Raw genomic sequence first — 13,205 nt, 5'->3', positions numbered from 1 at the left:
GAGTTTGCATGTTCTCCCTGTGTCGGCGTGGGTTTCCTCCGGGAGCTCCGGTTTCCTACCACAGTCCAAAAACATGCAGTCAGGTTAATTGGAGACCCTGAATTGCCCTGTAGGTGAATGGGTGTGTGTATGTGTGTGTGTGTATGTGTCTGCCCTGCGATGGACTGGCGCCCCGTACAGGGTGTTACTGTGTGCCTTGCGCCCACTAAAAAGCTGGGATAGGCTCCAGCACCCCCTGCAACCTTGATTGGATAAGCGGTTAAGAAAGTGAGTGAGTGAGTGAGTGAGTGAGTGAGTTTTGAAATAAGATGTCCAACAAGCTCATGGTCAGGTGTTCACATACTTTTGGTTATATAGTGTATATTCTTGGGAGCTACAATATCCACAACCTAGATAACATCTGGTCAGCAGTTTGATTGATAATAGGTATAGTAGAGCACAGAGCAACAGATGCTCTACAGTCAGTAATTGTTTGTCTATATTGTAGTGTAGCCTAAACAGTCAATAAATGTACAAACACACCAGGTGTACCTAATAAAGTGCTCAATGAGTGCAGTTCTAAAAAATAGATGAATCTGTGTGTGTGTGTTTGTGTTCATATGTATGTGAACACCTGTGCTGTGAATCTCTCTCTATGTGTGTGTGTGTGTGTGTGTATTTGTGTGTGTGTGTTTTCCTTTTGATCGTGCAGTTTTATGACCTTGTCTGTTTTTCATTTGGACAGATTATTTACTTTTGAGAGTGCTGTGTGTATTTTTAAGGTACGCTGTAGAAATGAATGACTGTCTAATAGGTAATAGAACACTGACTGGGCATCATGCCAGCCTGTGCCACACATGTCGGCAGGGTAAGGAGTAAGACGTAGTGCGGCTCCTCTCTTTCTCCGATCCCGACCCTCAATCATCCAGGTTTAAAGCTGTGAATGTGACGTACGCAAATCATTCCCTTCTGTTTCATATTAGGAGAAACGTTTCCTGTTAGGCTGCATTATGTGGTAGCAATGATTGTCAAATAATATCAGTGTTTATTTAACATCTGTTCCTTTTTTCTGGACACAGATGTTTATTTATTCGTTACAAGCGGAGAATTGGCAGTACATTGAATTTAGCTTGAAATGCTCAATGTGTTTAGTTTCTGCTGTACAAAATGAAACAACATTTGATTTGTTGCTGCTTAATTCCTGCTTCGCTTGCATTTTGGGGCAGAGATGAATCTTTATTGTTGGAATCAAAACTCATCCTAATAAAAGTCACACTGGACTAAATGGCTGAGAGTCATTGCGAACAGCCAGACTTTGTTATTGCTGTACTTTGCTAGGTTTTGTAGCCAAGAACTGTCTGCTTTTATGGGAAGATGACATTCGTCTGGCAACCAATCAAACACAGATTATTAACCCTTTAATGGTCTGCTTAACCATTTGGTTGAGCTTACTTTGAGTGTAAATACTTGGGTAAAAATAAGCTGTATTTAAATAATCTTGTTTGTGTCGTATCTACTCCTTGGTTGGAACTCAGAAATATTGGTAGATGGTTTTAAGAAAACTAAATGAAATGTTCGTTCACAGCATTTAGCAGACTTACAATTGTGGCTGAATACAGCACAAGAAATTGAGGGTTAAGGGCCTTACTCAGGGGCCCAATAGTGGCAGCTTGGCAGTGGTGGTGTTTGAATCTTCTGATTACAAGTTCAGCACTTTAACCCTTGTGCGGTCTTCACTTCCCTCTGGTATCCCTCGGGTCAAATAGAAATTTTGAAATAAAATTTTAATTCATAAACCATTAACATATATCATCCTTATCTCATTTTCAACAATTGCATGTTCTCCCCGTGTCTGTGTGGGTTTACTTCGGGTGCTCCGGTTTCCTCCCACAGTCCAAAGACATGCAAGTGAGGTGAATTGGAGACACTAAATTGTGCAAGACCGTTTGATACAACCTTGTGAACTGATGAATCTTGTGTAATGAGTAACTACCGTTCCTGTCATGAATGTAACCAAAGTGTAAAACATGACATTAAAATCCTAATGAACAAACAAATAAACAATTTAGCATTAAAAATGCTAAATTATTTTTTTATGTTTGTACATGTTTATCACAGAAAATAAGCTAAGGCCATTGAGTTTCAGGCAAAAAGAATGTATACTTGTACCATTTTTCTTCTTGTAAAAATTTGAAACGAGTCAATTTGACCCGAATACCACACAAGGGTTAACCGCTTAGCTACCACTGAAATGAAAGATTCACATGCCTGTGGTCAAATTAGCCTGCACTTTTAAAAAGGTGCAATACTTATACTACTACTACTACTGATACTACTACTACTAATAATAATAATAATAGTAATGAAAATAATAATAATAATAATAATAATGAAAATAATAATAATAATAATAATGAAAATAATAATAATAAACATAATAATAATAATAATAATAACAATAATAATAATAATAATGATAATAATAATAATAATAATCAAAATAATAATAATGATAATAATAATAGTAATAAACATAATAATAATAATAATGATGAAAATAATAATAATAATAATAAACAAAATAATAATGATAATAATAATAATAATAATAATAATAATAATAAAAAATATAATAATAATAATAATAACTCTTTCTGTAGCTGGTCTGTAGATGGTGTGTCTGAAGCCAACAACACTACTTTCTGAACGTCTGTATTCACCTTTTTTGCTTTGCACTTTAACTTCTGAATTATATAAGACTAAAATGCAAATAAATTCTCTCTTTGTATCGTTCTCAGGAAACACAGGAGAGCTACGGAAACAGAACCCAGCCTGCTGGGAATGCTGGGAAACCCAACCACGATGAGATGGGCTTGATCCAGCAGAACCGACCTGCCAGCCTGCCGGTAAGTTACAAGTCTTAATCCTAATTAGAACTCAAAACTCATTCAGGCTGTGGTTTATATTCAGAGATCACACTAGACTAAAGCTGGAACAACACGCAGTGTTAAAGCTTAACTTCTATTGTGCTAATTTAACAATTCTGGTTATTTATTCATAAAGATGGGTTATATCACAATCTTCCTTTTGTAAAATACTGTACACCATATTGGAGAAATGAGCAACATTTTATTGTAGTTGTTCAGATAAATCATTTAAAATCAGAAAGTATTTAGACACTGAGATTTTGTACACTGTATGTGTATGTACTGTATGTATGTGTGGTTTTCACTGTATTTTTTGGTGAATTTGATTTTGAATGGATATATTTGCCATTTTGCCGTGTCACCCATAACAACAAGTAAAAACACGCTTTTCCAAAATTAATCAAAACCAAAACCTTTATTCACAAAACTATCAGGGCTTTTTGCTGTGGCGTTCTGCATTGTGTTCAGGTGCATCCTGTTTGCTTTAATTATCCCTGAGATGTGTCTAGAGGCTGTAATTGCAGCAGTAATGAGGAATTCCTTCGACACACTCTCCCTGAGACACAGCCAATCAGGTCTGTGTTGGTGCCTGGCCGGCCAATTGCAGAAATGAGATTTGAACTCAAGAGCTTGGGAGCTCAGCAGTGGTGGGCTAGCGTGTTTTACCACTGGACCACCCGTGCATCTGTATAATGTTTATTTAATTTAATTTTATATGTTTTTATCAAGGCTTTATCCTGGTCAGGTCTGTATGTAGACACTTAACCGGCCGGTAGCACTACTGGGGATCTTTTTTTTTTTAACCCTGGATACTAAAGGTAGTGAGCTAGCATAATCTAACACTGTGCCCAGATAGTTGCATATTGTTGGTTTTCTTCTTTTTTTCCCTTTAAAATAAATAATGTGCGAAAATTTTACATTACATTAAAGTTTGTTTGTTTGTTTATTAGGATTTGAACATCATGTTTTACACTTTGGTTACATTCATGACAGGAACGGTAGTTACTCATTACACAAGATTCATCAGTTCACAAGGTTATATTGAACACAGTCATGTCTCCAATTTACCTCACTTGCACGTCTTTGGACTGTGGGAGGAAACCCACGCAGACACAGGGAGAACATGCAAACTCCACACAGAAAGGACCTGGACCGCCCTACCTGGGGATCGAACCCAGGAGCATCTTGCTGTGAGGTGACAGTGCTACCCACTTAGCCACCGTGCCACCCCATTAAAGTCTGTATATTGCTGCTCACGCCTTCTCCGACTTGTGTGCAGCCCTTAACGGAACTCTTTTTCACCCATGCATTCTGCACAGGCGCCTCTCACAGGCGCCTCTCTGTTTGCTAATCAGTGTCCTTACACAGCATAGTTTGGTCATCCCACCCTGCAGGCACTGACAATTATGCCCACTAGATGGCGCCAAGCCGACCGGTGGCAACAGCGAGTTTCAAACCGAGGAGTTCAGAATCTCGGTGCTGGTGTGCTAGTGGAATATCTCACTGTGCCACCTGTGCGCACCTGTCTGACTTTTTGACAGACTTAAGAAAAGCACTGTTCTTTACAGATGTACCTTCATTTCTTGCTGTAATTTGAATAATAAATATGTTGGACTTTCTATAAGAGTAAAACAAAAGAAAACGAATATTTGCTAATCCTAATTTGTAGTTATTGTATTTACACAGCCCTGATTGTGATATAGTATTGTGTAGGGTCATTTTGCTTCACTGGTTATGATGAATATTGTACATACATAACCGGTTTGAAATTACGACCTGTCACTCAGTTTGCTTGTACATAAACACATGGTTATTCTGTATTTAAAACCCCTCCTGATCTTCAGTGAAAACATTTCAGTATGTGCTTGTTTCAGGGCTTTTTGCACAGTGGGGAACATTTGTACCTGTCACTCTGTATTTGTATCTGCCACTTTTAAAATCTACACACAACAGATGTGAATTATTATTTCATTTTAATTTCATTTTCATGTTTTACCTCCACTTTATTGGTCAGGGTCGTGGTGGGTCTGGCATGCCTGAAATCACTTGACGCAATGCAGTAATACAACCTGGATAGTTCTTTATCACATGACATCTACTAATCTGGGTGGGTGAGAGCGAACGCATGCTTCCTTTAAGACATGTAAAGCCAACTACTTTTTGAACAGTGGCTCATGCAATAAGACGCAAGGCAGCTGAGAACTGTGTCGTGCCCTCCTTTGTCTGTATGTAGAAGCTCATGGACTTCTGAGTTTGACTCAAGTTACTTGATCAAATGAAAAAGGAGGAGTGCCACCCTTCCCACCCAAAAATAGGGCCAGTTTTTTTTAACTGATCATGGCATGACCACAGTTTAAAGACAGGGTAAAAGTGTTACCATTCTGTTATTCTTTAATAAATATTCTTTGTTTGGCTCTTACACTGATGAATCCTGGGTATTCATTGTAGCTGTATGGTTTTGAAGCTGGTAGAAGTGGCTGCTGTGCACCTGCAACTGTATGAGACTGTTTTGATTGATTGATTGATTGCTTTATTGATCCCCAAAGGGAAATTGCAGTGTTACAGCAGCAATTCAGAACCATCACAAACATCACAAACATCACACAGAACACATCAATGTAGTGCAAAGGAAATGAAATAAAATTAAAATGTAATGTAATGTAAATATAAGATATAAGAATTAAAATATAAGAATATAAAGAACATTGGACAAAAAACAAAAAAACTAGGATTAAGCCTAAAAGGTGCAGTTTATAAACACTGTAGTGTTCAATTGTGCACTGTGCAAAAAAACTACAGTACCATGTGTAACTGTTACATGCAGAAGGTAGATTCAAATTTTTAAATTGCCCCTGAACTTAATTAAGTAAAGAGGTGAGTGTGTGGTGCCTGCAGTGGCCTGGCTGTTACAGTAAACCTCTAACCTGTTCCCCATTCTTTTAAGGGTTGTATGACTTATCACTGTAGTAAAGCTTAAAATGATCATTCCATAATGTTTAGCAAAACTCTATGTGCTGTTTATACTGTTTTATACATATTAAATAGTACCACTTGCAAGATTTCATTGTCTTTTATTAGTACCATAGGCCCTTTATTAGTACTGTGTCCTCTTCTTGTCATTATAGATTATATCAATGATAGATTATAGATTGCCACTTTTGTGTGTTCTTTTCATGTCTACTTAGGTTTCATCCAGTATTACCAGATTCCTCTTTTTGGTATAAATGAGTGAGTTTTTGGTATAAATGTGTGAGTTTTTGTGTGGGTATATTACCCAGTGATGGATTCTCACCTTGTCCAGAGTGCGTTCCCGCCCTGGTTCTTGAACCTAACAGGATCCTGTCTAGGATAAAGTGTTTAGTGAAAATGAATGAATAAATAATGACGAGTCAATGCGAGTGATGGATGAAGGACAGCAGCTGCACTACAAAATACACTTAGACACAAAATGCTAATTAATTATGTGAGATTGGATTTATTAAACGGTGTCTGTGTTTTTAATTATTAAAACAGAATGTTTATGTTATTAATCACTGGAATAAGACGCTTGAGAAAGACTTCTGTCAAACATTTTAATTGACATATTGCCAAACTTCTAATGACCAATAAAAAATGTATGTCATTGTAGACTTTGGTAAACTCCACAAGGCCTGATAAATAGACAGACAGACAGACAGACAGACAGACAGACAGATATCTTGGATTTTAGGAGGTCCAAGCCTCTCGATGTTTCGTTGGGTATTCTGGCTTTTTACTACCGCATATGCAGAAAGTAGATTAAAATTTCTAAATTGTCCTTAATTAATTAATTAAACGTAATTAATTGAATGGGTAAGTGTGTGGTGCCTGCAATGGCTTGGCAGTATAAAAACAGTAAAGCTCTAACCAGCCCTTCTTTCTTCTTATTCTTTGAGGGTTGCTGTACTCAGACATCAATTTCTCATCGGTCGCAGCACTAGAGCTCAGCTGGGCAATTAGCCTGGATTTGATCAGTCTTTTCTCATTTACTTTACCATTTGTTTCCCAGGGCAGCCCCAAATCTCACTGACCATTTCGTAGTAATGCTCACATTAAACGCACGTGGCTTTGTTTTGACTGCACCGATTGAAAAGGGCATGTTGAATTATGTCTTGGTACGCTAAGCATTATAGTAACGAAGGGCTCTCCTTGGTTGGCACCCGTTTCCGTCTTCTGGTCTCACTCACCAAGAGAAAAATCATTAAGCAGCTGGACTGGAGGAGTAATTGAGGATATTGGGTGAGACAGGAAAAGGTGGACATGGGGGGTATGGGGATTCAGTCCCGATTTGTAATTATGTTTGATTAGACTCAGATTTTATGGCCAAATCTTTAAGTGAAGGGAGTGAAAGCACGGAGCGCTCGATGTTTTTCTTACTTTTTCTATTTTGTTTCACTTTTTGTGAATGGGATTCAGGGTTGATTGCTTTTCTTCCTTTGGTTTTTCATCATTCTCTTTACTATTTCTCCATTGCTGAGAACCGTTCTTAGTAAATCCGTCTGTTACTTCTTTATTCTATCTCTATCATTCTCCTCCTGTGAACCTCACTCTTGAAAGGGTTTTTTTTCTAATTGAGGGATTGCATTGATGTGTCAGTCCTCCTCCAATGTGAGAAAGCCCCAAGTACTTTGGAGATTTATTTGAATTTAGCTACTTTAATCCCACAACTGCCCCAGGGCTCTTTGCTTATGGGATTATTTCTAACTCCTCAAGCACTCTGGCTAGATCCTAATCTGCTGTGATTTCTCTCCAGGTTTTCCCCAGTTATCCTCTTCTTACTAGCTCAAGTCTTTTAGATTTAGCTTAAGCCACGAAAAAACATCCCAAGGACAATTTATAAGCGGTCACATTAAAAATGCCTGTGTTGTGAGGCATGAGGCGGTGTGAGATATGCACATTAGTCTGCGCAGCTTCAATCTAGGTCAAGATGTCAGGCTATTATCAGGCACAAGTAGGAACTATTTTTTTCAAACCTACATTAATACCAGTTTAATCCATCTGAGAGCTTCACTTCTTCAAAAGCAACAGAGCTAGAAGAATAAGCTCAGACAAAACTGAGACAGGTCAGGAGTTCTGCCATGATACCTCAATACAGATGAAGATACAAAATGTTATCAAATGTAGTAGAAAAGTTTTACCACTGCTTTATCCTGGTCAATGCAGTAACACACCCAATACAGGATGCCCAACTGGCTAACAGCACTACTGGGGATTTAAAACTTGGATCCCAGCAGTAGTGGATCAACACAATTTAGCTTTGCACCACCCAAGCGCACTACCAAAAATATGCTCATAAGAACACTTACTTGTATCCCAATAGGCCTTTATCACAGTGGAATGAAGTCCAGGATGTGTTCGTCAGAGCAGTGTATCACCATTTCTGATTTTCACTAATGATAACTTCAACATGGCGTCAGTATATCAGGAAGTTTAGCATCATGTAAACTGAAATTAGTACACTTAACATGCTTCAACAGATTGAATGTTGGCTTTTCAGCTCCACAGCAAAGAAGTTTGTTGTGTTTGGAAGTTACTGGTCTTCCTTTTTTGTAAAGCTTTTATCTGATTGATGAAAAACTTTCAGGTGCTGCAGGCTGGTTTGTGTTGCTTTGACTAATTTGACCTTTAAAATCAAAACCTCTAATTTTAAAATCAAAACCTCTGAAACCCCCAATGCCTGTTTAAACAGTTTTTCCAGCAAAAACCCAGCAAGACTGCTGTAACTGACACACTCAAGCCAGTAAAAGACACTTTTAAGTAGCTACCACATTAGATTGATTGCAGTTCTGAGAATGGCTCATCCAAATAACACATGGTCAATGGGAATCTTATGGAGGTACCTTCTTATTAATAGATTTGGGCAATGGAGGATGGCAAAGTGTTTAGAACAGCCGATGTGCTATAGTCAGTAATTGTAAACCCCCAAGATGGAACTCATAAAATAGCCAACAACATGCATACAAGACTATAACCCTATAAGGACCTAATTCACAGCAGTGCAGTGTTAATTTTGACAGCAAATTTTAATTTAGTTTTAGTCATAGTCTTTTGACTAAAATGTAATTTAGTTTTAGTCATAATTTAGTCATCTGAATTGTTTTAGTTTTAGTCTAGTTTTAGTCGACTAATTATAAGAATATAGTCGACTAAATCTACAGTCGATTCAGTCGACTAAAATACATATTTGTTTGTTTATTAGGATTTTAACGTCATGTTTTTACACATTGGTTACATTCATGACAGGAACGGTAGTTATTCCTTACACAAGGTTATATTGAACACAGTCATGGACAAATTTAGTATCTTCAATTCACCTCACTTGCACGTCTCTGGACTGTGGGAGGAAACCGGAGCACCCGGAGGAAACTCACGCAGACACGGGGAGAACATGCAAACTCCACACAGAAAGGACCCGGACCGCCCCACCTGGGGTTCGAACCCAGGACCTTCTTGCTGTGAGGCGACAGCGCTACCCACTTAGCCACCGTGCCGCCCTAAAATACATATAAAGGGTGTAAAATGTAAATGTTTTTTTATCACTTCCCTTAAATTATTTAAGTCATTATATACACTTACACAAAATGAAACATTTTTAAGTTATGGAATATTATTAATGTTTGAATGTGCAATACACACAAAAACAGATTTAACTTATTTCAAACAACATCTTTATTTAACTGACCTTGCTTATTGAGCATAACAATAACAAAATATTAATGACCAGTAAGCCTGCTCTGCCTGAAAAGTATATGCATTGTTCGTACCAAATTGCATATTACATTCTTTATAAAACTGGGTACCGTAAAAGCAGCTGTGACATTATGTTTCCATTATACTGCGAGCAGTGCCAGATGTTTCAGATTTGTTGTGTTTTTACCAGAGACCGTCACCCCACATGGTTTACACATCGTCTTGTTTTTCACGACGTCAAATGAGAAATGTGTCCATATATCGGCTCTCATCTTTCTCCCTGTTGACAATGTGGAGTTAACCTAGTTCCATGAGTAAAGACAGTTCACAGGCTAGTCTGGTCTTCCCGGGTTTAGATCAAACTTGTGCGAGTGTGGTCTTACCGCGGTACAGAGCTATCTCTATCTACGGTTCTGCCGCGGTACTGCAAAAGATTAGTACTGATTGGATGGCTACCCGGCTTGTCCCGCCCCTCCACATACGCTAAAGTAGTTATGATTGGATCTCTTTCTAACTTGTCCCTACCTTTCACAAAACTAAATCAGTTCTGATTGGATGTCGTCCCTGCCAAACATTTTCGTCTCGTTTTTATTCGTTGACGAAAGTGTCGATTCATTTCGTCATAGTTTTTATCTTTTTTTGTAGTTTTTATTTAGTCATCGTCTCGTTTTCGTCATGAAAAAAAGGTTCGTTGACGAAAACTATGACGAAAATCATTCGTCAACGAAATTAACACTGCAGCAGTGAAAATCATGCCACGAAGCATGCAATGAGACTTTTTCTGTGTAATATGCAATTTGAGATATAAAATTGAAGGTTAGTGTTAAGTAATTTTTCATTTTTCATTTGCGTAGCGTTCAAGTGTACATATACTGGTTAATTTACACGATGAGGCAGTCCTAGCAATCCTACGGCAATTCAGTTAGCAATCGGTTAGTCAAAATGTCCAAGAGGTTGAAGTCTAAAGCAGCTAAAAACACGCCTTGGGTAAATTCCGACCAATTCTGTGGATGCAGGGGGTGAGGGGTGTTAAAGCACAGATGAGAATTTTCGTATTTGAGACAGAGCCTCACACCATCACTGGATGTTCTAGGTTTACATTCAACTATTAAGGTAGGCTGTGCTGTGCATTGTGGCTTAAATGTATTCTATTATTTAATTTATGTGTTATTTAATGACTGACGCTCTTTTCTTTAAAAAAATGAGGTCTGTAAAATTAAGCACATTTTCTCGTAGAAGGGCCCTAATTATAAAGTAGTTGGTTAGTGTTATGAAGTGTTAAACATGAGAATTGTTATTGTGTTGGAGACAGTGCTGGGATTTCAATCTTCAGCCTCTGTAAACAAAGGATGTAAAAAGTAAAGAAAGAAAGAAAAGACGGACAGATGGATGGATAGGATGGATGGATAGGGATGAATGGATGGATGGCCGGATGGACAGAACGGATGGACGAACGGATGGACGGAACGAAGGAAGAAAGAACAAGAGACAGCAAAAAAGAGAAAGAGAGAGACAAAGTGATATAGAGAGACAGAGAGAAAGATAGCAGGAAAGAGAGAGTTAGAGGAAGAGAGAAGACAGAGAGAGAGACCTCATAACTGCAGGCACCAACCAATCTGCTGTCTTAATTAACTAATGCATTAGAGAAAAGTAGGAGGAGATGTGTGTGGACTTAATGTTCCCATATGCAGAAGATTCATCCTGAATCTGTCCTTTTTAACCTCCTCACCTCCTCCCCCTGTCACCTCCTCTCCTCCTTCTGTGTCATCTCTTTCTTTCTTTTTAAAGCTTTATCTTGAATATTGTCCTTTAGTTTTGTCGTTTTGTCTTTGGTTTCTTCTCTGTTTGTCTAATCTTATCCTGTCGTTCATCTTCTCTCCTTCCTTGCTTTGTTCTTCTTTGGTTTGAGTCTCCTGTCCTTTTGTTTTGTCCTCTCTCTCGATCTTTTTTTCTAGTCTCGTCTAATCTCACCTTGTCCTACCATCGTTTTACCTGTCCTCTGCTCAGATTTAAAGATACTACCTTATCATATTCTGTTGCATATCATCTCCTCTGCTCTTGTCTCATTTTTCTAAAATCTTGTCCTTTTTCCTCTTGTCATCTTTTCCTGTAATTCTTCTCTTCTCTTCTCTTCTCTTCTCTTCTCTTCTCTTCTCTTCTCTTCTCTTCTCTTCTCTTCTCTTCTCTTCTCTTCTTTTCTCCTCTCCTCTCCTCTCTTCATTTTTATTGTATGTAGTTTATTTTTATATGATTCCCTGTCCTATACTTCTTATGTTTTAATTTGTTTTGTCCCTTCTTTTCCCTTTTTCATTACCAAGCGTTCCATTTAATCCCCTTTTGTGTTTTTGTCCTCTGTCTCTCCTTTGTCTCATCTCATTTCTTTGTTTTATTTTCTCTTCTGTCCTGTACTTCTCTTATATTCTTCTTTGCTTTCTCCTCCCTGTGCTGTCCTCCTTATTTCCTCTTGTATTCTCTTACCTACTCCCACTTTAGGTCTGTTTTTATTTTCTCTTGTCGCCTTGTTTCATTTTAATTCCTGTTTTTTCTTTTACTTTTTCTTTTGCCTCATCATAAGAGCAGTTGTAGCCTATAGGTTAAGGTACTGGACTTGTAATCAAAAGGTCGCTGGTTCACCACTGCCAGGTCTTGAGCAAGGCTCTTAACCATCAATTGCTTACACAATATAATGTCCCAGTACTGTAAGTTGTTTTGGATAAAAGCATCTACTAAATGTCTTAAATGTAGATAGTACAGCCGCTCAGGTGGTGCAGCAATGAAAACACACACTGGAACCAGAGCTGGGATCTTGAATACATTGTATTGAGTTTCAGCTCTGCCTGCCGGCTGGGCTAAGCAGCCACATGAACAACGATTGGCCTGTTGTTCAGATAGGGGTGGGATATTAAAAAGCCAGATAGGGTCTCTCTCTCTAATGTAATTACGACCTCTGCTGGCTGATTGATGGCGCCTGCACAGAGATGAGAAAAGAGTGCTCTCAGGGTGTGTCTCTCTGTACACAGTGCTAATCCGCATTGCACTCGTCAAAGTGTAGGTGATAAGATGCATACAGCTGCTGCCCACGTGTCGGAGGGGGCGTGGGTTAGCTTTGTTCTCCTCAATCAGAGCGGGGATTGGCATTGGTGGAGAGGAAAAAAAAAGGGTACAAAAATGCATAAACAAAAAAAATATATATAAAAATTTAGATAGTAAAAATATTTTTTTTCCCTCTTTCCCTGCATCCTCTATTCTTCTCTTACAGAATTTTATTTCATTTTTTATTTTGTTGTCCAGTCTCCTTTCCTTTTCTCCTGTTCTCATCTTCTTTCCTTTCCCTCTTTTATCCCATCTTCACCCGTCCTCTCCTCTCTCCTTTTGTCTCCTCTGGGATTTAGCTGTCTACTCTTAGCAGATTCTCTAATGCCCTCCAAGTGAAACCGTTCCTCTAGTTCCTGTCATGGAAGAGATGAAAAATAAAGCCACTCAGGTGCACACTGAACACTCTCCATCGCTTTAGGAGAAAAGCGCTCTACCCCTTCACCTTTGCAGACCCGTTTCTAATCAGTCAGTGGCACAGCGTAACGCTGCCAGCAC

General features: G+C 38.5%; 1 protein-coding gene across 1 annotated transcript in view; it reads left to right on the top strand.

The window, feature by feature from the left end:
- LOC134324986 (AT-rich interactive domain-containing protein 1B-like) overlaps positions 1-13,205 on the top strand; it is a 318,447-nt gene that overhangs the window by 123,815 nt on the left and 181,427 nt on the right. Inside the window, exon 4 of the mRNA XM_063006964.1 lies at positions 2,778-2,885. Within this exon, the coding sequence (XP_062863034.1) occupies positions 2,778-2,885 (108 nt within the window). The remainder of the gene's footprint in view (positions 1-2,777; positions 2,886-13,205) is intronic.

The sequence above is a fragment of the Trichomycterus rosablanca genome, chromosome 13, assembly GCF_030014385.1.
Source record: "Trichomycterus rosablanca isolate fTriRos1 chromosome 13, fTriRos1.hap1, whole genome shotgun sequence".
In the NCBI taxonomy this organism is placed as follows: domain Eukaryota; kingdom Metazoa; phylum Chordata; class Actinopteri; order Siluriformes; family Trichomycteridae; genus Trichomycterus; species Trichomycterus rosablanca.
The sequence above is the reverse complement of the archived record's forward strand: the minus strand, read 5'-3'. Positions and strand labels throughout refer to the sequence as shown.